This window comes from Macrobrachium nipponense, chromosome 43 (genome assembly GCF_015104395.2).
Source record: "Macrobrachium nipponense isolate FS-2020 chromosome 43, ASM1510439v2, whole genome shotgun sequence".
Lineage (NCBI taxonomy): Eukaryota > Metazoa > Arthropoda > Malacostraca > Decapoda > Palaemonidae > Macrobrachium > Macrobrachium nipponense.
Window position 1 is genome coordinate 25,821,323 of NC_061104.1, and position 25,084 is coordinate 25,846,406.

The window sequence follows — 25,084 nt, forward strand, 5'->3', positions numbered from 1 at the left end:
GTTTGTTTACTACCATAGTCCCACTATAAGCCACCAGGACTGCGCTATGGTTTGTTTACATCCTTTCATGCCAAAGCCTGCTGACTTAATGTAGGCAATTTTTCCTAAGTTTTTGACAACAAATATGAATTGGGTTTAATTTTAATAGTTTATTAACCCTCTTACGCCGAAGCGGTAAAAAAAAAAATTGTCTCCCGTGTGCCGGAGGTGTTTCAGAGTGAGCGCGGAAGCAGAAAAAATATTTTTTTGTAAAAATCACAGCGCGCTTAGTTTTCAAGATTAAGAGTTCATTTTTGGCTCCTTTTTTTGTCATTGGCTGAAGTTTAGTATGCAACCATCAGAAATGAAAAAATTATCATTATCATATATAAATAATGTGATATATGATAGCGCAAAAAAAAACGAAAATTTTTATATATTCAATTGTATTCAAATCGCGCTGTGCGCAAAACGGTTAAAGGTAACAAGTTGCTTTTTTTTTCGTTGTAATGTACACTAAATTGCAATCATTTTGGTATATAACATATTGTAAAACAAATTTTTAAAAGCAACATAGAGAAAATATTATCACAAAATAATGCATGAATTCGTAACGCGCGGACGTAAACAAATATTTTTTTCAAAAACTCACCATAAATCTAAATATTGTCCTAGAGACTTCCAATTTCTTTCAAAATGAGAACAAATGATTGAATATTACTATACTGTAAGAGTATTAGCTTACAATTGCAGTTTTCGACCATATCTTACGAGTTAAAGTTGACCGAATGTCGAATTTTTTTATATATATATTTTTTATATGCAATTATTTCAGAAATAAGAAAAGCTACAACCTTCAAATATTTTTCGTTTTATTCTACATGAAATTGCACACATTTTCATATATAAAACTATGAAATGCCCAATATGAAACGGAGCAAATATTCCGAGAATGGTACGTACGCATTTCAGAGATTTGTGGCGGAGAATCCGCGCGGAGGGAAGGAAAGATTTTTTAAAAATTCACCATAAATCTAAATATTTTGCTAGAGACTTCGAATTTGTTTCAAGATGAAGATAAATTACTGAATATTACTAGACTGTAAGAGTTTTAGCTACAATTGCATTTTTTCGAACCATTTCGGTAGAGTCAAAGTTGACTGAACGTGGTTTTTTTTCTATTTATCGTGATTTATATGCAAATATTTCAAAAATGAGAAAAGCTACAACCTTCAATTATTTTTCGTTGTATTCTACATGAAATTGCGCACATTTTCATATATAAAACTTTATGTAACGGCTAATTTAAAATGGTGCAAACATTACCACAATCGCACGTATGATTTTTTCGGAAGAGTTACCACGCGACGTAAGGAAAATGTTATTTTTTTCATAAAATTCACATAAATCCAAAATATTGTGCTAGAGACTTCCAATTTGTTGCAAAATGAAGGTAAATTCTTGAATATTACTAGAATATAAGCGTTTTAGCTTACAATTGCGTTTTTCGACCATTTCGGTAGAGTCAAAATTGACCGAAGGTTGAAATTTTGGCAATTATCGTTATTTATATGAAAATATCTCAAAACTGATAAAAGCTACAACCATGGGTTGTTTTTAGTTGTATTGTTCATGAAATTGTGCACATTTCCATATCTAAAACTTTATATAACGGCTAATTTTAAAATGGTGCAAACATTACCACAATCGCATGTATGATTTTTTCGGAAGAGTTACCCCCGCGGCGGAGGTAAGGAAAAAGTTTTTTTCACAATTCACCATAAATCGAAATATTGTGTTAGAGATTTCAAATTAGGTGCAAAATTAAGGCAAATGATTGAATATTACTAAAATATAAGCGTTTTATCTTACAATTGCGTTTTTCGACCATTTCGGTAGAGTCAAAGTTGATCGAATGTTGAAATTTTGGCAATTATCGTTATTTATAGAAAATATCTCAAAACTGATAAAAGCTACAATCATGAGTATTTTATTGTTGTATTTTACATAAAAATGCGCACATTTTCATATATAATACTTCATGTAACGGCTAATTTACAATGGTACAAAAATTATGTCAAAGTGACGAAATAATTTCCGAGATGTGTCACAGATACTTTTTAGTGCGGCAAGAAAGAAATTCGCGCTTGCGCGCCTGCGTAACGGTTGTAAACAAAACAACACCTTGATCCGTGAACTCCCAGCATCCCCCAAGGCGCGTGATTCAAAAGTTTTCGGCTGGTAGGCCTATAAGTATTTTTCCGCAAATTTTAAAAAAAACTTTTGTAAGTCGACGTAAAATACGTCCAGTCGGCACGCGGGAGACAAAAAATGTTGACGTAAAATACGTCCAGTCGGCGTAAGAGGGTTAATTTACTGTAATAATTAGACTTGCTCTTCAATGTTTTATTATGTTAGCTACACGTTTTGTTCTTACCCGCTACACTACATTCTACTTGCATAGTTACCTAGGTAGCCTATGGCGCTCTGTCAACAATCGGTTGGAAGTAGGCCAGTTTTCTTTTATACAGTATGTTATACTTTTAAAAGTATAAATATACATTTAATATGATATTTATTTAACTCTGAACGTATTTAGCTGTACTTTACATGTAATGTATTGTATAAAAAGGCAAAGTAGGGTAATAACTGGTGGTCAAAGATTGGATTAATCCATTTTCAGTTATTCTTATGGGAAAACTTGATTCAGATCTTGAAATAATCGAATTTCGATGCTTCTTCTGGAACGGATTAGCGTCAAGATCCGAGGCTCTACTGTAGTTCTACTGCATTTATAATTCAAAGAACATCTTATTGATGTCTTGGTACTTAAGTGGCCCCTTATATATACTACATATTTTTTTAATGAACACCAAGGTACATGTTTTTGTTTTTACCATATATGAATTTGATTTCAAGAATTTAAGTAGTGTGCAGTTAACTTTTGAGTGCATAATTTTATTATCTCTTGTCTTCATGTACACAATCATTTTGGGAGAAAGGCAATGCATGTGCGAATTTTTTGATTTTTGAGTTGAACATTCTTAGGTAGTGATCCATCTTAATTGTTGATCCTCTTATTCATATTAAATATCAGTATAGAAAATGTGTGAATTCATTATTGCAAAAATTTTTTATATTTACAACAAAAATTAAAACTTCTGAGGTTTGTTTGTCATGCTTCTAGCAAGGTAAAAGATTTTCAAATAAATTGTATTTTTCTTCCAATTTTTCCAGGACTCATTCAGCATTGGAGTAGAAGTAGCAGTAGTAGCAGTGGAATTCAAAGTGATGTCCGAAGTCCTGGATTCAGCCCAGCTCGTTCTTATGATTCTGTAACTGACCGAGAAGTTGAAAACCTTCTTCGAAGATATATAAATGCTAGACCAAAGATTGCAGAAGAGATGGCCCAATCTTGTTCAAAGCCTAATAGTGAGAAAGTAAAAGCTGATGATCTCCATTCTCTTCATTTTTTGAGTTGCTTGATGGTCTAGATCTAGAAAGTACAGATCAGACTTCAGGCAAGGAATGTCATATCAAGACCACACCAGCTGCCTGTGACGAAGTTAAATTTGACCCTGTTTCCTCTGAATTAGAGTCTTGGATGAAGGGTTTTGAATCTCCTATGTCATCCATCAAGAAAGGTCCTGGTGAAGATTTTGGTGCTGAGCCAGCAGAAAGTGCTGACATCAAAGATTCCATCTCTAATAGGTTATACATTCCAAGTAGAGGTTCAGCCTTTTCACAAGTCTCCCCTAAAAATGATTCTGTTCAGAGTAGTAGTAGTTGCAGCTTAGTAGATAATGATGCTGGAATAGTAGAAAAAAACCAAGAAAATACAGTTGCTGCCATTGACAAGGCACGTGATGTAGCCAAAAATTGCACACCTTCATTTAGTGAGGCTCAGTTTCTTTCTCCCGCGACATCCACAGTTAGCGAAGATAGTGGTTATGATGAATCTGGTTCAAAGATTAATTCTGTGCTGTTCCTTCCATCATTGGAGAAGCGAAATATTCAGTCTTGTGCCATTCCTGATCCTGACAAAAATACTACCAGTAAAAAGAATAAGTTCTCCAAGTCATCTGGAAGCAGTGAGGAAAATTCAGGGTCCGATCCTGTACTGAAATCTAATAGTCTTTCGACTACAGCATCATCAGGGCCTTGTACTCAGTTGTCTCAGCAGGAGTCAGTTGTGATGAATGATGTGGGATCCTTGGACACATCTAAAGAACAGTCGGGAAGTCAGTGTGATCAAGTGGAACAAGATGGAAAGAAGCAGGCTGTGAACTCTTCAGGAACTTTGTGTGAATCTAGTCAGTTCAGTGATTCCATATCCTCAAGTGAAACCAAAAGTTCAGTTTCTTCTGCAGATACCAATAACAGTAATGCAAGTACACTTCAGGAGCCTTCAATCAATAATAATAGTTCATTACAGTCCAAAGAATCAGAATTATGTGTCAAACCACCCAACAAAAAATCTGGGAGGCCAAGAGGTCGGCCCAGGAAACACCAGGAGGTGGAGGTTCCTAAGAGAGAGAATAAGCGGCGTAGAGTAACCAAAAGGAAGGAAGAAATTTCACATAGCAGTGCAAGCCTGAGTAAGGGATTGGCATCGGTCCTACAGACTCCCTCATTTCATGTTCGAAAGGAAGAAATTCGACATCACAAGTAAGTTGCTGTTCATCTGTTAAGGGTTTTTTTTATGTGCCCTTAACTATGGGTTATGGATTGAAAGGGTATTGATTATCAGTAATCCTATTTGCATTTGATTATTTCAGTATGTAGCTTTTTGAGAATTATTAAAAGTATGTATGTTTTATTTTTTATTTGGGTGATACATAATTTTGATTATGTTGCATATTCCATTGATGGTGCAGGTGCATATGAGTTTGCAGTAGCACACTCAGTACAGCAGTAAACCAGATACATTCCAGCATGGTGGATGTATGACTGACACATTCGGTCACTAGGGTTAGAGTTAGCGACAATTGGTCTTGACACCTCGGGGAAATACTCAATTACTCCTTCAGTCTCGACACTCCTATGTTACTATTCGGCTCTGTCTCTACGGAATGTGGGCATAACAGCCATCGACCATGCCACATTGAAAATATCGCTTCTCATCTGATCAGCGAAGTTGGCAAAGATTGGGTCAGGTTGGTATATGGATAGGTGACTCTGGAGCACTGGATTCTATTGACGTCTAGGAGACGTCTTTCATATCCATGGACAGAAATTTTGGGACCAGTCAGTATGTACTTAGATAAGTGACCTTCTAGAAACTTGAGATATAGTTGGCACCTAGGAGACATCTTTCACATCCATGATTCAAGTCTTGGTCTTACAACTTCCCATTGGTTTGCCTGATTCGTTGGGAGATCAACAACACCTCCAAACTAAGTTCTAACAACGCAGCTTGTTCTTGGTTCCAATGTAGTTACAGTCTTCCTGTGAGGAGTAGGAGGTGTAAGTAGTAGCTGCTGCTGCTGCTGTTGCAGTTATCAGTTGATCCACAACCAGAGTAGAGAATATTGTGTGGATCTTAACCCGTCAGAGCTGGGGTAAAAAAAAACATGCAGACCTCAGGTTGGGCAAACTTGAGGTTGGCCAATTTAAGAAAAAACACATCAATAGAAAGGAAGATATGCAAATGCACGGTGTAAGAACAAAATTATTTTTAATTCTCCCTACCTCCACAAGAAGTTGAAAACGACTATTTACAACAGTAATAAATTTTAACAAGTTATACATGTTTTTTTTAGTAATTTTATTTTTTGAATTATAATTACAGAGGACAATATCATAACACATAAGAACTGAAATCGGTAGCTAGAATCCACGAACACTTAGAACCACTATCAAAATGCCAAGGACTACATATTTTGTTGGTTCAAACTCAAGAAAAACCCACTGAAAATGCTTATACCTGTTTTTTTTTATATATATATTTTTATCACAAAAAGTGTATTTAATCATGAAATTGATATGAAAATACAGTAATTTGTGGATATTTCTCATAGAAAAATACCACTAATACGCAAATTTCCTGTGAATAATACATAGATATGATCCATAGAGAAATCCAAGAATACTCGAGTCCGAGCAACTTGAGAATGCGAATACAGGGGGTCCCACCATATATTTGTCGTAAAGTATTTTTTGTAAATTTACTGAGATGGGGAGATGCAGTAAGTTTTTTGGATTATACGTGTTTTTTTCTAATATTTCATTGCAAAATTACTATTATAACTTACACACATATAAGATAAGAACTAAAACCAACAATACTCCCTTGGTGTATTTATGAGCAAATAAATAAAGAGATCATAGAAGAAAGATAAGCATAACATTCTCCCTTGAAGTCCAGGACACAACTAACCTCAAGAGACACCTGTTTAGTCAAAGGAACAGGAGAGTTTAGTTGCCAAGAGTCATTTATAGTCCATTGAAGTAATGGAAACTGCTTACCAAATCGTATGGTGCGTAATATTGATGATGTCAGGAGTGAATCTGCCCACCACTCAAAACCTGTTATTGCTACTCACATGATGGTATCCATCCATTAAGGGTAAAACAGTTTCTGAATAGGCACTCCTTAAATAGCAACAATACTGAGGTAGTGCCATGGATACATTAACATCCTCCAGAGATTTTACATTCTTCGGAACATTAACCAGGGTTGCAGGTTCCTGCGCTTTCTTTCTTGGAACTTAAACACATATCTTTTTCTTTTTAGACTTTTCAATAGTCTCAAGATCCAAGACAGACACTCCGCAGTGTGATATCAATGACTCCACAGTAGTGCCATGGTCACCCAAAGGTCCTAGTGTCTTTTAATCTACTCTATGACAATGCAAGTACACAATCAGACGAAAGTACATTCAGTACAGTGGCCAACCAGACATCCCAAGTAAGATGGATGTAATTACAACAATTATTTGCTGAATAATTGGCACCTTGGCTTCTGGAAATTTGTTCAAACTCTGAAGAAGCTTGATCATAGTCCTTCTTTTCTCGACTTCCTGAAGTTGGCGCTCTTTTGATTGCCTTCTCGCACCTTTGAATAAGTAAGACATCTTTGGTATCCATTTATATCTGGAAGCTTAACTTTTCATGATTATACATATTTCGAAGGTGATCAGTGAGATGAATCATTGCCCATTTTTTGGTCCTGTGGTGCCAGAGTGACAGCATGACATCTGTGTTGCCTCCATAAAGACTAGACTTTCAACCCAGTTGTAAAGACTCATTCGTGAGCTTCAAGTTGCGAGAAGTGGTGTCCCAAATTTTAATTTTTCTGACTAGTGACATGATCAACTAGCATACCTGCAACTTCATGGTAGAGGTCAGTACTTTTTTGGCCAGATCCTTTTGTAGGGCTTTTTTAAGTTACAATTGGATGAGGATGTTGGAACAAATTTGAAGGTTCTTTTATCTTCAAGTAAAACTCAAACTTTCCTTAACCTAATTTATTACCTTAATAATACTACAGTGTAACGTAATCCCATAGTTCCCCCCCCCCCCCCCCCCCCCCCCCCCCCCCCCCCCCCCCCCCCCCCCCCCAAAAAAAAAATGAAAGAACCTTAATACTACATATAATCAGACATGGAGGTCAACACAATAATTGGGGAGCACCACAGAGTTTATTTTTGTTATGACATCCAAGTTTAGGGCAGAAATTACTTGGAAGCTCTGAATGCAGTCTTTTCTACACAAAAGCCCTTCTCTCCTTACAAACAAGAATCAGATCTCATTCACAAAAAATCTGTGCTCAAGACATTGTGCTCTCTGGAGTGTGCACAGTCAGAGCAATCCTCCAGAATGAGTTCATTGAACCCCTGCACAGCTAACCACATGGGTGGTAGGAGAGTTTTACCAAGTTTTGCAGCAGGGAGGTGTAGTGTTAAGTCAGAATGGGGTTCTGATTCTTACTCCACAGCAGCTCTTACATTCTTTGAGATACTTCTGGTTCAGTACACATTGGTTTGAGAATCCCCTAAGGTGGTCTCCTGTGGCAGGGGGGAAGGGGAAGCAGCTTTGTCCTGTATGGATCAGATTGGATCAGGCTGTTCCACTTTTCCAGATTTCTTGCTGACCATGCTGAGACAGTTGTTATTGGAGTTTTATGAGCAATAATGAGCGAAATATTTTAGGAAAGTAACTACAACTTCTTTTCAGCCCTGTCTCATATATGTAGTTGTCCTCCTGATAAGAGCCAAAGTAACTTCCTGGTCATGTTACTATAGCCACAGTTAGCTTGCTGAGATAACTCCCTCGATGATGTTTGAACCAGAGTGCAGGCCATCTGTCAATCTCCCAGTTTTAGAGGTTACGACAGAACAGTTTATGTTCACTGCAGTAATATTTCAAGAACAGTTTATGTTCACTGCAGTAATATTTCAGTGTTGAGAATGTCTTGACAACTTTCCTCTCCCCCAGACTACTTTGTAATTTAACCTATGGTTATCAAGTTAACAGTCTGTGCTAAGTGGATCTCTTCCACGACAAGATGGCAAATTAGGGAGGCGATTGAAGTCAGAGGGTGTTCTCCCTAGCACTCATAAGTGCTATTCTACTTAGCAAACTTGGTTCCTTATGAGAACCTTTGTTAGTCTTTCTCCTTTATGCAAAACAAGACTTGCTTGTGAATCACCTCTTGGTTCTGAATTGTTTGGTGTTGGGCAGATGCAAAGCCCATTTTTCCTCTTCATGAAATAAAATTTTATGTTTTTACCATCTCCTTCTGGCATTCCCAGGTTTGGAGTAAATGAGAAGAAGGGAGGGGTAGCTTGGAGTGTCTATTGACCTCGTCTGCTTCCACAATGAAGTGTAACCTCTTTTGCTTGTTGTGGTAGATGTGGGGAGCAGAACCATTTTCTTAGCAGTTTTTTTGAACAGATGGAAGCTTGTGCATTAGGGGCAAGAGTGATTTGGGAGAGGAGCACCACTGGAAGTTATAAAACATGGGTTCCCCAGTATAGTGGTCAACTGTTAAGGAACACAACCAGTGGGTAGAGACTTTGGCATCTCCCCTTTTGAGTTTGTTTTACAAACCCATTTTTAAAGCCTTCTGGATGGGCATGACTTGAGCACCTGTCTGAGAAAGAGGGGACTTCTTACTTTTGTGAAAACTGTAGAATGATTAATTTTAAGTACCCATTCTCCATAAATCTGTAAAGGACCTTAATTTTAACTGAGGCAGAGACATTTACTAGTTCACAATGATGTTTCAGACTAGCGGCAGTCTTTTTCCATGAATATGACATACTCTATGCTTATAGTTAAGTGTTCACTTATTGCAGTACCATAGTTGGAGTGGTAGTGCCTTGTTTGAATATTTTCCCAGCCTAATCTTTCCTATATGCCACAAACATGCAATCAGCCCACCTGTTCACGTTACTCGGTCCCAGTATAATCCAGTTTAAGACTGAACAACACCACAGCATAACTTAGAACCCACAAACTCCTATAAATCAACAAAATAGCTCTCTCCTACCCTACCAAACACCAGTTCCATGTGTCCTCTTCTGTACACTCTGTTATTGTTTACTTTTCCACCCCACACCGCTGCCACCATATTGTCTTCTATAATGTCACATCCTATGATGTCACAACAGTTTCAATACATCAAGACATTTTCTAAATTCAAGCACATTTCCTATACATTGAACATCGCCCACATTTCACCAATACAGAAAATAAAATTAAAAACTGACTAAACTGATATATAATCACACTTATCTCTTTTCCTCCCCTCCAACCTCTTCTTAACTTAATCCCCTCTAATTTTCTTTATTCTCCAAGTCTTTACCCCTCTACATATTTCTAATATTTTATTTTCCCCATTGAAAAAATCTGCTTTTGTTAATACTTTAGCTATTTGATCTTTTCTTTTTATATATCTCACCTCCTTTATTTCTCCAGATTCTATTGTTAATCTTATTGCGGCAATATCTATTTTTAATCTTACTACTTACACCAGTGCTCTATTTTATTGCAGTCATTAGTATTTTACAATCAGTATTAACCAACACTTCTAATTTTATCCCTCCTACTATATCTTCCCACAAATATTTGAAATATATCAGTCCTTGAGATCAATCCTTCTATGGCCTCCCCCACACTCAGGGTTTCTACTACAATGGTGAATTTTGCTACTCTGGGATTTTGTGGACTTCCACCATATGTATAGGACTTCTCTTACCATCTGTCAAGGATATAACATAGCCCAGTTGAGTATGGCCATCTTCTATATTCCCAAAGGAGACATTGCATAGGGTTCTCAATAAATCTTTTCTTCTTCCAACTCACTTGTTGTTCTTAGTTTTTCTCACAATTTTTATTAGCTTCTTCGTATCTTCAGTCGTTCCTTCTTTAAAAGCTTTACTTAATTCGCTAAAATCACATGATAGTTCTGACATTGTATATTTAGCAATACCCAGTTCAACTGTCCTACCACTGATCTATACTCTGTTAACTCCTTTTGTCCTCACACTCTATTACCTGTAAATCCTCTAGCTTCTGGTTCTCTTATAGAATTTATATACTGCCACTGATTAAGACAAAATCTATTTTCCTTCCACTCTACTATTACTCATATATACTTAGAACTTTTACTTTCTTGTTCTCCTACTTGCAATTTCCCATTCAATTTCCTAATAGTTTCATTTAAAAGTCCTTCAGTTCCTCCGTAGCAAAAATTATCTACATGTGTACACAAAATACCATTCAATTTATTGTCTTTTCTCCAAAAGAATATATAGTGCATATTAGGTTCTAGTCTACTTCTTTTACCACCTTACAATACCATGCTTTTGCTGTGTCCATGAGCCCATAAACAGTTTTCTTCTTATTTCCATAATCCACTCCAACCATCTTCCCTAGGGGGTTTTAAATATGTCTCTTTTTATTTTGTCACCTTGTAAATGTGCAGTTTTAGCATTTAATGTATAACAGTCCCAATCTTTCAGTTTTATTATTGTTAAACAAAATTTCAGCATTGCAATTAGGAGCGTCTTTTTCCCACTCAGCCATCTCCTCTTTGAAACCTCTAGCTACCAGTCTTGCTTAACATATCCTTTCCCCCTCTTTTACCGTTTCAGTCTACTATCTATCTTGTAGATATAGCTTTTTGTCTGACATTTACCTCCTCATATATGTACCTTGTTTTCTCTCCAACTTTGTAGTTCTTTTTCTTTAGCTTCAATTACGATTCTATTTTCAAATCCTAGCCACACCTCTTCTTCATTTGCTTGATCTTTTTCCTGCAAGACTTAATATAGTCCAGTCTTCCACTTGTCCTATATCATTGTAACTATATTTCCCTTTTTGAATTTGGGCATCTGTTCTCTTAACTCGTCTATTAACTCACTTTCCCTGTCATCTTCCATTGTTTCCTCTATCACATCTCTTTCTGTAGCCTCTTTTGTGTCTGCATTCCTTCTCCAGCCCATTATTATCTCCTTTCCTTCCTTCCTATCTACGTTTCCTTCATTTAGGGCATAGTATCTACCTTTCACAATATGTGATGTATTTGAATCCTAGTATGTAATGTGTATTCTAGCTACTTCTCTTAAAGAATCTCCATGTTTACCCACTACCATTTTACCTGACGAGTACTCTCACTACCTGAGCAGGTCCTCTCAATTCATTTTCATTTTCTCTTATAGAGTACCTCATATCCCACTACTGTTTCTTCAAATTTATGTTCTCTGACAATATTTAAAGCAGTTCTTATTTTATTACAAGACTCATTTTTGATAACCTCTTCTCTGGCCTTATACATTGCTTTCAGTGTATCCCTTACTATACTCTTTTCCATACATTTCTCTCTGCTTGCGGGACTTGAACTTTCTTCTTCCATTAAGGGGGCCGGCTGGAACCCCTATATATGGTGGTATAGGGCGAAAAATGCAAAGTCATGAAAAAATTCATGGAGCTTCATATGGCAATTGAGAATACGTATACAAAATATTTCGTCAAAATTCCTCTTACTTTTGTAGTTACAGGGTAATTAGTAAACATAACTCAATAAGCCTAAAACATTCATCCGTACAAGAAAATGCAATATTTCTTCTGTTATCGTAAATTTTGATAATTATTGGCAAAGAAATTGTGAGAAATGGCATCTGTAGAGATTCTGTGGCTCGCAGAAGCGTCTGAAGCGAGTATCTGGTTCAATCATGAATCAGTTGGACCATAGACTTCAAGTAGATTACACGTTCGAGTTTCACCTCGTGACATTCGCTTGCTTTTACGTATGTTTATGTATGTTTGGCAAGAAGTTCATCATGCCAATGAGGAAAAGACAAGGAAAACATCTCGCTAACATACAGACGAAGAAAAATCGCTCGAGTATTATTACAGAATATCATAATATACGCGTAGTTAGTGAAGAGAGAGGGGGAGGGTTGCCTAGTAACACCCCCTTCTTGCCTGACAGCACACGTCACACTGTGCCCAAGGCTACGATCTTTGAGCAAAGAGATCTTCATTTATGATAAATAACATAGTTTTGGTTTTTTAATACCCCAAATGGAATAGGAAATTCATAATAATCATGATTTATTAAATTGTCTTTGTAAAAAGAGAGTACACCTTCGAGTTTCACCTTTGACATTCTCTTGCATTTACGTTTGTTTATCTTTGTTTCGGCAAGAATGTCATCATGCCAAAGAGGAAAATACAAGGAAAACATCTCGCTAACATACAGAAGAAAATTCGCTGTAATAAGCCGAGTTAGTGAAGGGGAGACAGGGGGTTACGTAGGAAGGAGTGCCCCATCTTGCCTCAAGCAGTGGCCCAGGCTACGATATATGAGCAAAGGGATCATCATTTATGATTAAATTATGATAAATAAAATAGTTTTGGTTTGATAATACACAAAAAAGAAATATACATTCATAATAATCATTATTTTACACATGCAACTTACCCGGCAGATATATACTTAGCTTATGTCTCTGACGTCCGACAGAATTCAAAACTCGCGGCACACGCTACAGGTAGGTCAGGTGATCGCCCCCTACCGCAGCTGGGTGGCGGTAATAGGAATCATTCCCGTTTTCTGACAGAATTTTTCTGTCGCCGGTGCTGACAACAACTTCGTTGGTAGCTCCTGCTTAGAATTTCTTGCTTGCTTCGCCGAGGATTATTGGGAAGTATTTGATCTTTGGTTATTGGCATACGCTTTGTGTTGGATTTAGTTAGTAATTATGTCCGATTTAACACCTGGAACTCTGTTTAGAGTATGTGTAAATGAGGGATGCAAGGTGGTTGGTTGGGGCCTAAGGGCTTACTTTGGAACCCTCACACTGTTTGTGTAAAATGTAGGGGGAGGGATTGTTCGGTTAAGGATACGTGTGATGTATGTGAGAACTTAACTGAATTACAATGGAAAGAACTAACTTCGTATGTTAGAAAGTTAGAAAAGGATAGGATTAGAAAAGCTTCAGCTAGAAGTTCAAGTAGATCCTGTTCTGCGGAACAGGATAGTATTTCTAACCCTGCAGTAGCTTCGCCATCTTCCTTTTTGGTTTCAGCTCCTTCCCCCCGCAGCGAACCCGCAGATGTGTCTGCCGAGGGAGCCGCTGTGGAAGCTTCAATCCGCAATTTGCAACAGCAATTGCGAGATATAAACCAAGGTAAGGGTGAAGTGTCTAGTGATAAGTGCAGTGTCCCCCAGTGCAGTGGAGGGGGCCGTCCTGACCTGAACTCCGCATCGCTCCTAGGCCTAGACCTCTTTCAGACTCCCATGCCCAGGGGAGGAGGAATGTCGAAAGCCGCAAGGGGGATGTAGAGTATCCCCAACGGTCAGGCGTCCCTTCAGCAGGTCCTGTAGACTCGTCCCAGGCTGCTATAGAGAGCTATAGGAAAAGCCTCTTAAGGAAGTGTTTTTCCGACTCTGATTCGTCCTCTCCTAAACGAGGATGGAGCTCTTCTTCCAAATCGCGCCCTCTCAAGAGAGCCTGGAAACCTCCAGGAGAAGGCGCTCTTGACTCCAGCCCGGAGCCTTTTCCGGAGTATTCTCCTGCGCCTAAGAAGGCTATGAAGGATCCGGAATCCTCTCCAGAAGGGATTCGGTCAATCTACTAAGAGATTCCTGTTGGACCTCCAAGAGAATCTCTCTTCTTTAGTAGGCTCGCTTTCGACTAGTAGGCGCAAGGAGCCTTCTCGCAGGAAGGACGCCTCTCTTCCAGTCAAGAGGTCGGTTAGGAAGGAGGAGTATAATAGGCGATCTTCTCCAGTAAGAACCTATTCGCCTCCTAGAGTAGACGACTCCTTTGAAACTTCGTCGAGACAGGGAAGATGGTATTCTCCTCGTAGAAGCTCGGAAGCTAGGAGTCATAGCGCAAAGCGGCAAGAAGTAGGCGCTAGATCCTCTCCTGTAGGAGTAAGGAAAAAGTCTCCTTGCGAGAAGCGATCGGTTCGTATCTGTCGAACGATCTCCGAGGAGTAGGATCTCCTCTGCAAGTGGTAGGAAAGAACGAGAGCGCTCTGCTAGGAGAGATAGAAGCGAGAAAGGCTCTCCTTCTAAGGATGATTTTTCTAGAAGGCGCCAACGTTCGATAGGACGCCTGGATGATCGAGTCTTGTTAAGTTACTCGAGACCTTATGATAGGCTTTCTTCAAGGGAGTCAGCGCCTCTCCTAGCAGGTTCCAAGATTCTACGAAGAACCTAAACAGGGGTTCGCGCCCTACTCCTGGAAGAGTATCTAGAGCGGACGCTTACCGTTCTCCTAGCAGGCGTCGAGAGCCTGAAAGGAGCCTAATCGAGGATCTGCGCCCATACTCCTTTGTAAGACGATCAAGAGTAGGCGCAAGCGCTTCGCCTCAAAGGCAGCAAGAGCCTAAAAAAGAGCCTTTCCAGGGATTTGCGCCCTAATCCCGGTAGATCAGGAGTAGGCTCTGACGCCTCTCCTCGTAAGATTCAGGAGCCTGAAAGGAGCCTTTTGTCAGGCGCGCTCCCTACTCCTAAGAGTCACAGAAGAGTAGGCGCAAGCGCCTCTCCTCACAGGCGCCAAGAGCCTGAAAGGATCCTGACTTTGGATTCGCGCCCTACTCATAGTAGGCGCTCGAGAATAGAAACGGAGTGTTTCTCCGGATAGGCGCCAAGAGCCTAATAACTCAGGCTCTAGATCCTCCCCTATAGGTATCAAGAACCTAGGGAGAGAAAGTAAAAGCGGAGTTTTGTTCTTTACCGAGGAAACATATCTCGGGTATTGAACTGGCGGCTCCTTCGGACGAGCTCTTGAAGGATAAGAGTCGCATACCTGCCAGGACTTCTTCACCGAAGAAGTCTCCCTCTCCGAATGTAACTTTGGAGGAAGTCTCGGAGGAGGAAGAGACGAAAGAAGTAGGAGTCTCTGATTATAAGAGACTTTCTGCATTACTTCTTCAGGAGTTTGGGGACTCGCTGTGTTCAGCTGATCCTCCTTCTCCGGGATCTCTGCTATCAAGTACTAAGTTGGCAAAATCCCCCTCTTTTGTCAAGATGCGGCCAACTCTATCTATGAGGAAAGCCATCAAGAATCTGGAGAACTGGCTCCTGGTTAAGAAGGAGGACAGGTAAGACTGGTGTTTTTGTGTCCTCCGTCTAGATTGACAGGTAAGCCGGGTGTCTGGTACGACACGAAGGAACCCATGGGGTTAGGCCTTCCGGCTTCCGCAAACGCGGATTTTTCTGCTCTAGTGGAATCTTCTAGAAGACGCTCCCTACTGTCGGCTAAAGCGTCTTGGGGAATGTGCGAGATGGACCATTTACTCAAGGGTCTATTTCGCACACTTGAAGTCTTCAACTTCATGGATTGGGCCTTAGGAGCTCTAGCAAAAAGAGCGCAAGATCCGGAGTTCGTGACTATGGAGGTGTTATCAAGTGTCCTTTCATGCTTGGACAAGGCAGTCATGGATGGATCCACAGAAGTAGCATCTCTCTTTGGAGCAGGAGTGCTCAAAAAGAGATCAGTTTATAGCTCGTTTCTCTCCAAGTCTGTTTCGCCATTACAGAGATCCTCTTTGCTTTTTTCTCCACTCTCGGAATACCTTTTTCCTCAGGAGACAGTGAGGGACATTTCCAGATCACTGTCGGAGAGAAAGCTACGCAGGATCTTCTTGCTCAGTCCGCCAAGAGGCTTAAAACCGGCTGTGCCGATGGCTAAGAGAGGGAAGGGAGCGAATAAGGTTGTCTTTCCAACAGCCCTTTCGAGGAAGAACAACCTCAAGACCCGCAACTAAGAGTAGAAGGCCGTTCAAGAGAGGACGATCTTCTCAAAGGCCATTTTCGAAGCCGCAGTGAGACAGGAGTCCTCCAGACTCCAGTAGGAGCCAGACTTTTGAGGTTCGCGAAAGTCTGGGCTCAGAGAGGGGCGGACAACTGGTCCCTCTCGATCCTCGAGAGAGGATACCTGATCCCCTTCAGGGAAAAACCGCCCTTAACATCCACTCCAAGGAGTTAGCGGCAAGATACAGAGATCCTTTAAAAAACCAAGCACTATTACATCTGGTGCAACAGATGCTAGAAAAGAAGGCTATAGAAAAGGTATTAGACATTCATTCACCAGGATTTTACAATCGCCTCTTTCTGGTACCAAAAGCCTCTGGGGAGTGGAGACCAGTGCTGGACGTAAGCGCTCTGAATCACTTTGTGATCAAAACAACGTTCACGATGGAGAAGACGTCGTCAGTTCTTTCAGCGCTAAGAAAGGGGATTGGATGGTGTCATTGGATCTTCAAGATGCCTACTTTCATGTACCCATCCATCCCTCGTCCAGAAGGTATCTAAGATTTATGATACAGGGCCAAGTATTTCAGTTTCGCGCCCTTTGTTTCGGTCTTTCCACAGCTCCCAAGTTTTCACGGGATTGATGAAAATGTAGCACATTGGCTGCATTTAAAAGGAATAAGGATATCGCTGTATCTCGACGATTGGTTGATTCGCTCGCAATCCAGGGATCAGTGTCTGGAGGACCTAAGATCAACGTTGGACTTGACTCAGTCTCTGGGACTGTTAGTGAACCTCGGGAAATCCCAGATGGATCCCCAGCAAAGCATTGTCTATCTGGGGATTCTGATGGATTCTCGGGGTTTTCAAGTGTTTCCGTCCATAGAAAGACAGGAACGGTGCATTCTAAAAGTGAAGACCTTCCTAGAGAAAGAACAATGTTCGCGAGGGAATGGATGAGTCTTCTGGGGGACCCTCTCCTCATTGGAACAGTTCGTTTCTCTAGGGAGGCTTCACATAAGACCTCTTCAATTCTTCTTGAAGGAGAATTGGGACCAGAAGAATCAGGATCTGTGGGAATCTTTTCCTCTGTCCAGAGAGATAAAGAAAAACCTCAGCTGGTGGTTAGAACCAGGCAGACTGAACGAGGGACTATCGCTGCAGTTACCGAACCCCTCCCTAGTGTTGTTTACAGACGCATCGGAGACGGGATGGGGGGCGACGTTGGGCCCGAGAGAAGTGTCAGGCACCTGGAGTGGGGAACAGGTGTCCTGGCACATCAACGAGAAAGAGTTAGTGGCAGTGCATCTGGCTCTCAGGCAGTGGGAAGCCCAAGTCGCAAACTCAGTGTTGCAGGTAAATTCCGACAACACGACAGCTCTAGCCTACATAAGAAAACAGGGGGGGACTCACTCCCTCTCACTGTACAAGAAGGCGAAAGAGCTTCTTCTATGGTCAAAGGAGCGGAACATCACACTCTGACGAGGTTTATACAAGGCGAGAAAAACGTCAGAGCAGACTTGTTGAGCAGGAGAGATCAAGTCATTTCCACGGAGTGGACTCTACACTCAGAGGTCTGCAATCAAATTTGGAACCTATGGGGAAGGTCAAACATAGACCTGTTTGCAACTCATTGGAATGCCAGGCTGGAGAACTACTGCTCTCCGATTTCAGATCCAAGAGCAGTAGCGATAGACGGCCTCCTCCTAAATTGGGAAGGAATAGACGGCTACGCTTTTCTCCTTTCAAGATCATAGGAAACGTAATAAGGAAGTTTGTTCTGACGAAAGGAGTAAAATTGACCCTAATCGCCCCATTTTGGCCAGCTCAAGAGTGGTTCACAGAGGTACTGGAATGGATGATAGATTTTCCAAGGTACCTTCCTTTACGGAACGATCTTCTCAGACAGCCCCACTTCGACAGATACCACAAAAACCTCCCCGCGCTCGGTCTGACTGCCTTCAGACTGTCGAAGGACTCGTCAGAGCGAAGGGGTTTTCACGCGCTGCTGCAAAGGCAATTGCAAGGGCCAGGAGACCGTCAACTATACGCGTGTACCAGTCGAAGTGGGAAGTGTTCCGAAGGTGGGCCAGGAATCAGAATGTATCCTCTTCCAGTACCTCTGTGACGGAAATAGCAGATTTCCTCTTATATTTGAGACTAAAATGTAACCTTGCAGTCTCGACTATAAAAGGTTATAAAAGTATGCTTTCCTTGGTGTTTAGACATACAGGGCTAAACATCACGGATGACAAAGATTTACACGATTTGATTAAATCATTTGAGACTTCGAAGTCCAAGACAGCCAGACCACCCAGCTGGAACCTGGATGTGGTACTGAGGTTTCTCATGTCAGAGAAATTTGAACCTCCCAATAACTCATCGTTCAGAGACTTGACTAGAAAATCGATTTTTCTCTTTGCATTAGCATCAGCTAAAAGGATTAGTGAACTCCAGGCTTTAGAAGGCACAGTGGGCTTCAGGAAGGATTCTGCAGTGTGTTCATTTAACCCCCTATTTTTAGCAAAAAATGAGAATCCTTCTAAGCCTTGGCCAAGGACGTTTGAAGTTAAAGGATTGACTTCCCTGGTAGGGAGAGAAATAGAGAGAACCTTGTGTCCGGTAAGGATCCTCAAGTTCTATCTAGAGAGGAAAAAACAAATGGGAGGAAACTCAGAGAGCCTTTGGTGCTCGGTAAGAGATCCGAGAAGAACGATGTCAAAGAATGCACAGGCATTCTTTATCAGAGAAATTATTAAAGAAGCACATATTGCCTGTGAAGAGGAATACCTCGGGCAGCTGAGAGTGAAAGCGCATGAGGTCAGAGCCGTAGCAACCTCATTAGCTTTCCACAAGAATATGTCGTTAAACGACCTTAATTGGATTCCAACATATTGGAGATGCAATTCTGTGTTTGCGTCTAACTATTTGAGAGATGTACGTGTGACTTATGATAAGTGCTTCTCTCTCGGACCTTACGTGTCTGCGGATTCGGTGCTGGGACAGGGGGCTGAAACCAATCTAGCTTAGTTTAGATAGATTAGGAATTTTAATCTTGTGGTTTTGTTTTTATGGTCGATTGAAAGTGGTCAGGAAAAAGTACCATTTTCAATTCGTAGTGTATAACAAAGTAGTGTGGTCAGGTGGTCGAGATTGGTTGTTTTCATGCTCCTTGTAATGTTTTGGGACCTAGGCTCTGTCTTGTAAGAGGGTTAGTCCCCGTTGATACGACAAAGGTGAAGGCTCTACCATGTAATGGGATAGGCCCCATTGGTATGATCCAAATAAGGCTCTGTCGAGTAAGCGGGCTCGCCCCCATTGACATGATCCAAGAAGGGTTATCAGTGACAGGGCTCATCCTCACTGGAACTCTTGAGGCAAGCAGACTCATAGACAGTACTCATGAAGTCTTCTGCCCAATAAGGTAGGAATCAAGGTATTTAAGTTTATTTATAGTACCTACAACAAAAGTTGTTTCCCTGTTTTTTGAATTGCTATTCATATTGAGTAACTATCTCTTACCCTCCTCCAAGGGTGCCAATCAGCTAAGTATATAATCTGCCGGGTAAGTTGCATGTGTAAAAATGAAATTGTTAAGATACAATAAAGTTTTACACATACTTACCTGGCAGATATATACGTTTAATGGCCCACCCATCCTCCCCTCAGGAGATAGGGGGAAGAAAAATTCTGTCAGAAAACGGGAATGATTCCTATTACCGCCACCCAGCGGCGGTAGGGGGTGATCACCTGACCTACCTGTAGCGTGTGCCGCGAGTTTTGAATTCTGTCGGACGTCAGAGACATAAGCTAAGTATATATCTGCCAGGTAAGTATGTGTAAAACTTTATTGTATCTTAACAATTTCATTTTACTAACATTGTCTTTATAGAAATACGAAGGAAAACTTTGAACGCCCATATCTTAAAACTATACTTATTGACCTTCAAAATCTATCTCCTCACTTAGTTTTGAAGCTATAACTTGGGATTTGGTATATAACTCAGAAAGACATTATAGAACAATCAATAGAGCCCTTTTTTCCAATTTTGTTTGTTTCGTCTTTTTTTTTTTATAAATTTTTTCTCGTGATTTATAAGGTTTATTTTTTTACCATATTGAAAAATTCATATCTAGCAAAAAAATGACTTTTAGAAAAAAAACTCTCCATTTGATTGGAGGTCTACATCAGGTCTATATATGGTAGTAATCCCAGGTCTTAATATTAAATATCAAGGGAGGAGATAGAATTTGAAAAATGGTTATTTTCAGGATAAATTGCCCTGGCGTCACAAAACCGAAGGTCAGAGGCGAAAATCATATGCGGTTTGGAGATGTCCCAAGTCATCTTATTAAGTGGTATGAATGTCAAAGTCCTGTCGTTAAAAAACGACATTAGCCGGCCGGCCCCCTTAAATTAGGCAAGGAAGGTTTTTCCAGATACAGGCAGTCCCGGTTATCAGCAGGGGTTCCGTTCCCGGGGGTGTGCCGATAAGTGAAAACCACCTTTAACCAAAACTGCGATTTATAGCCCCATAATGGCACCCGGAACCCTTATATCGCCGATAATCAGAACTCGGCCTGTTATGGCACCATAAATCACCAATTTTATGATGTTAGACAAGCGCCATGAAGCCGTATTGCAGATAACCTAGTCTGCCGATAACCGGGGACTGCCTCTACTCATTGATTAGGAGAGAAATCTCCATTGTTTATGAAGCAGTTCCTAACACTCAGTCCCTATCTTAATTCTATTGAACCAATCCACTTCTTATGCTATGGACCAATCCACTCCTCATCCTCTATCATCTTTCTTAAACTTTCTTTGATTATGGCTACAGTCTTTTCACATAATCCATTGCTCCATGGAGATTCTGATGATGTGGCTAATACTCTAATATTTCATTGTTCTGCCATACTTCTTACTTTTTAGTTTTGAAATTCTCCCCCATTGTCTGACAATATTTTGGAAGGCTCTCCAAATATTGCAAACCAACCATTAAAAAGTGCCTTTGTAATAGTTTCTGGTTTCTTAGTTTTTATCCAAAAAGCTTGACAATCCCTTGTTGCCATATCTACCATTACCAAGAACTCTTCTAGATCTCCAGCATCCATTGTTACAACTTCACTAAATGATTTACTGCAAGAAAATCCTACTTTGGTTTAGCTGGGTTCCTTTCTTATCTTTTACATACCTCACAACTTGCAGTCAACTCTATTAGTAACTTTTTTATTTCCTCCTTTTCTTTCTCTATCAAACCATAACTCCATTTTGTTTCCTCTGTTAGCTTCCATATTTTATCTCCACTTTTGTGACCAAACTGTGCATGTAACTTCATCATTGCACCTTTAATTTCCCTCAGACTCTCTCCCTTCCAACACTCAGTAATAATTCTTCTACCTTCCTCCTCATTATTGGTTTGTTCTCTCTTAACTTTACCTTCATTTCCCCCATTGATTCTATTTTAAAACCATTTTCCTTAAAATTTAACTCGATTTTCTTTCAAATTTATGGTCATACAATTTTACTCATGGTGTTTTTTATTAAAACTTTGTTTTTCAATATCACTGGTATTTCCATTACTCCTTTTGACCTATATGATGACTCACCTAAATTAAATACTTTATTAGACACTGTCCTAGTATCTCATTCTCCTCAACCCTTCCTGGCTTAAAGCCACGACAGTGCATGCTAGTTACAATACCCTGCAAACTTGATGTACATCCTGTGTCTAATATTGCATCAACTTCTTCTTAAGACTCTTCCCCTATTTTCTAACTTCTACATAAACTTCATCTTCTGGCCCAATTTCTGTTTTCTGCTATTTTTTTTTTCTTGTTTTGTTTCTGTTTTCTTCTTCTTTTATAAAATTCTGAGGGCAATCCCCAGGCCAGTGCCTTTTCGATTTGCATATTTCACATGTTACTTCCCTTCTTTATTTATAGGATTTCTTCCACCCCTACCTCAACTCCATTTTCTCTGATATCTCTGGTTTTTCTCTCCCAAATTTTGCATTCCCGTTCCTCTTTATTTCCTGATCCTTCAAATATTCTTTTCATTATTTGTGCCACTGTTTTATATTCAAACTTTCCTTGGCCACAAGCTGCTATACCATTTGTTTTTTTTTCTGTGAGTTTTGCTTGTTCCAATACATGAAAACCCCTGAACTTCTTCAGGCATGCTTTACCCCATTACTCTGTTACACTGATTCTGCCTTTTCATACCTAATTGAAAAATCACTCATCTTTTCACTAGATTCTCTTCCTATTTTAAAATAGTTTTTCATTTTACTGTAATTCTCCATGAGTGTATCTTTTAGATAAATTTCATCTAATTTGGATAAGATTCTTAGAACCCTTTTTACCCTTAAGTTCATCTCTATATATTCCTTTGCTACTTATAAGGCTTTCCCTTTGAAGCTCATTCTTATCTATATCCCCGGATATTTTACCTCACACACCACGAGCCAATCTTCGACTTGTCCTCACCATCCTTTGTACTCATCTTGTATCCCGCTAATTCTCAGACAGCCCTTTGTCCATCCTATCCCTTTGTTCGCTATCTGAGCTGACCATTTTTAATTGACCACGCTACTGCTACCAGTTTGAATATTTTCCTATCCTAATCTTTCCTATATGCCACAAACATGTAATCTACATACCTGTTCACATTCCTTGGCCCCAGTATAATCCAACTTAAGACTTTGAGCACCACAATATGACTTACAACCCACAAACTCTTATAAGACAGAGCTCTCACCTACCCTACCAAACACCAGTTCCATACGGCCTCTTCTGTATGCTATATTATTGTTTACTTATCCACCCCATGCCACCGCCATCTTGTCTTCTACAACACCACATCGTATTATGTCACTACAATACATCAAGACATTTTCTAAATTCAAACACGTTTCCCATACATTGAACATTGCCCACATTTCACCAATACAGAAAATGAAAATAAAATAACATTAACCAAAAACTGAAGGATACAGCTTTCAGATTTAGGTAAATTTCTCACATGTTTGTTGTAGACAGAGGTTTGTGATCAGTTATGTTCAACCTCGTCCCCAAGTAACAGGTACAACAATGAACTTACAGACACACAGCAAATTTTTCTTTATTTCTACAGAAGAAACTTTCAGCCTCTGTAAATAATGGGTTTAGAGCTTCAAGGGATTTAAGTCACAGCATCTAGTGGCTTCAGGAGGCACTTGAAGCTTTAGGAGTAGTTTCCTTCACAGAACAATCCAACCTTGTAAGTGGACCCATCCTTGATCCTTTACAAGCTGTCCAGAGACTAACTGCTGCACAAAGCCTGTCTTAAACTTCTTGCATTGAAGACTATTCTTACTGCCTCACTTCAAGACTCATCAGCTGATTTTACATTTATTTTGCCAATGTTGCACACTTAGGGCAGGTCCTCTGTGCATTCATCCACATGGTACAGTTAAGGACACAGTGCATGTACACCCTGGTCAAATTGGTAGGGTATCTAGTTTTGTATGTGGGATATCCAACTGCTAACAGTATGTCATGAGAATAATTAGGGTGTTTGGTTCCTGACCTCTCTCCCCAAATATCTTCTATCCATTTGTCAACTCTACTATTGGATCCATTTCTACTGAGCTCTTCAATTCAGTAGCAGTTAAGGTTATTCATAATTGATGGGTTTTCTATGAAAAAAAATATATATATATACAGTATTTAACTTGAAACATTTTCAGTACTAATGTATCAAACATATATCAGTGCCCCCTCCTCCCATACCTTCAGATTTTGTACTACAGAGCCTCTCCATTAAACAGAAGTTAACCTCTTGACAGATTTTTGTTAAGGGAACATTAACAAACTACCTCTGCTGTACTAGTGGAGTTCAGAATAAGTATGTCTGGAGCATTACATTCTTGATTTTATCTATTTATGACAGATGGATTTGTTTGACAAATATGTTTATGTTAAAACTATTATTGACATTTTTAAGTTACTGTATATGCATACTCGTGTAATGTTCGATCCCATTTTTTATTGAGTTAAACTAAGAGGCTTTAAGTCTATTACCCTGTTACTGTTTCTTATATCAAAGGTTTTCTAAATATTTTTGTTCAATACCCTTCAGTATGTCGTCAGATACATGCAGGAAGTTTACTATGAAATTTAAACTGCAAGTGATTGCTTTTGCTAAAACAAGCAACAGTGTGGAAACTGCTAACAAATATGACAAAAAAAAAAATCATCATTGGAGGAAGAAAAAGGAAAATTGAATTAAAATGCCATTGTACAAATGTGCCAATTGTGGAAAGAGTTGCAGGCAACCATACATGAAAAAAATGAAGTTGAAGAATTGGTTGGCACTTTTCTAATATAGAAACAACATAACAATGAAAGATTCTTAGATAAGTAAAACAACACTTGTATTTATTGGCTTTATTCTAAAAAAAAAATAATAATAATAAGTTTGTCAACTTGTGTGGAAGGAACTGCTAATGTTTGGTTCCATTGGTTCCATTGTCGAGAAATCTTAAGCCTAAGCCTAGCCTTGTCCCAAAATCTTGCGCTCTTCCAAAACTATACCTCATGTAATGTTCGACCCCAAAATTTTTGGCCATAAAATTGGTCTTTAATATTGGAACATTACACGAGTAGTATATACGTACAATATGTATCTCTTTTCTCTCTCCTCTCTCCTCTCTCTCTCTCTCATCTCTCTCTCTCCTCTCTCTCTCTCCTCCTCTCTCTCTCTCTTCTCTCTCTCAATGTTGCTGTAGAAAAATTTAATTGTTAAGAGGTTTTAATTTTGTCTGCATTTCATCTTTTTTTCTTCTCTTACAGCATAACGACACTGAATTTTCGAAACCGTCTAAATGGTGAGTAGTTTATTTT

General features: G+C 39.6%; 2 protein-coding genes across 2 annotated transcripts in view; one reads left to right on the forward strand and one right to left on the reverse strand.

Moving 5' to 3' along the window:
* The window catches only part of LOC135213843 (uncharacterized), a 138,735-nt gene that overhangs the window by 73,876 nt on the left and 39,775 nt on the right, over positions 1-25,084 (reverse strand). The window lies entirely within an intron of this gene.
* Positions 3,218-25,084, forward strand: LOC135213592 (uncharacterized). The gene is made up of 2 exons (XM_064247598.1): positions 3,218-4,647; positions 25,034-25,084. Exons 1-2 carry the CDS (start codon positions 3,584-3,586, stop codon positions 25,074-25,076), a joined length of 1,107 nt encoding a protein of 368 aa, XP_064103668.1. The 5' UTR covers positions 3,218-3,583; the 3' UTR covers positions 25,077-25,084.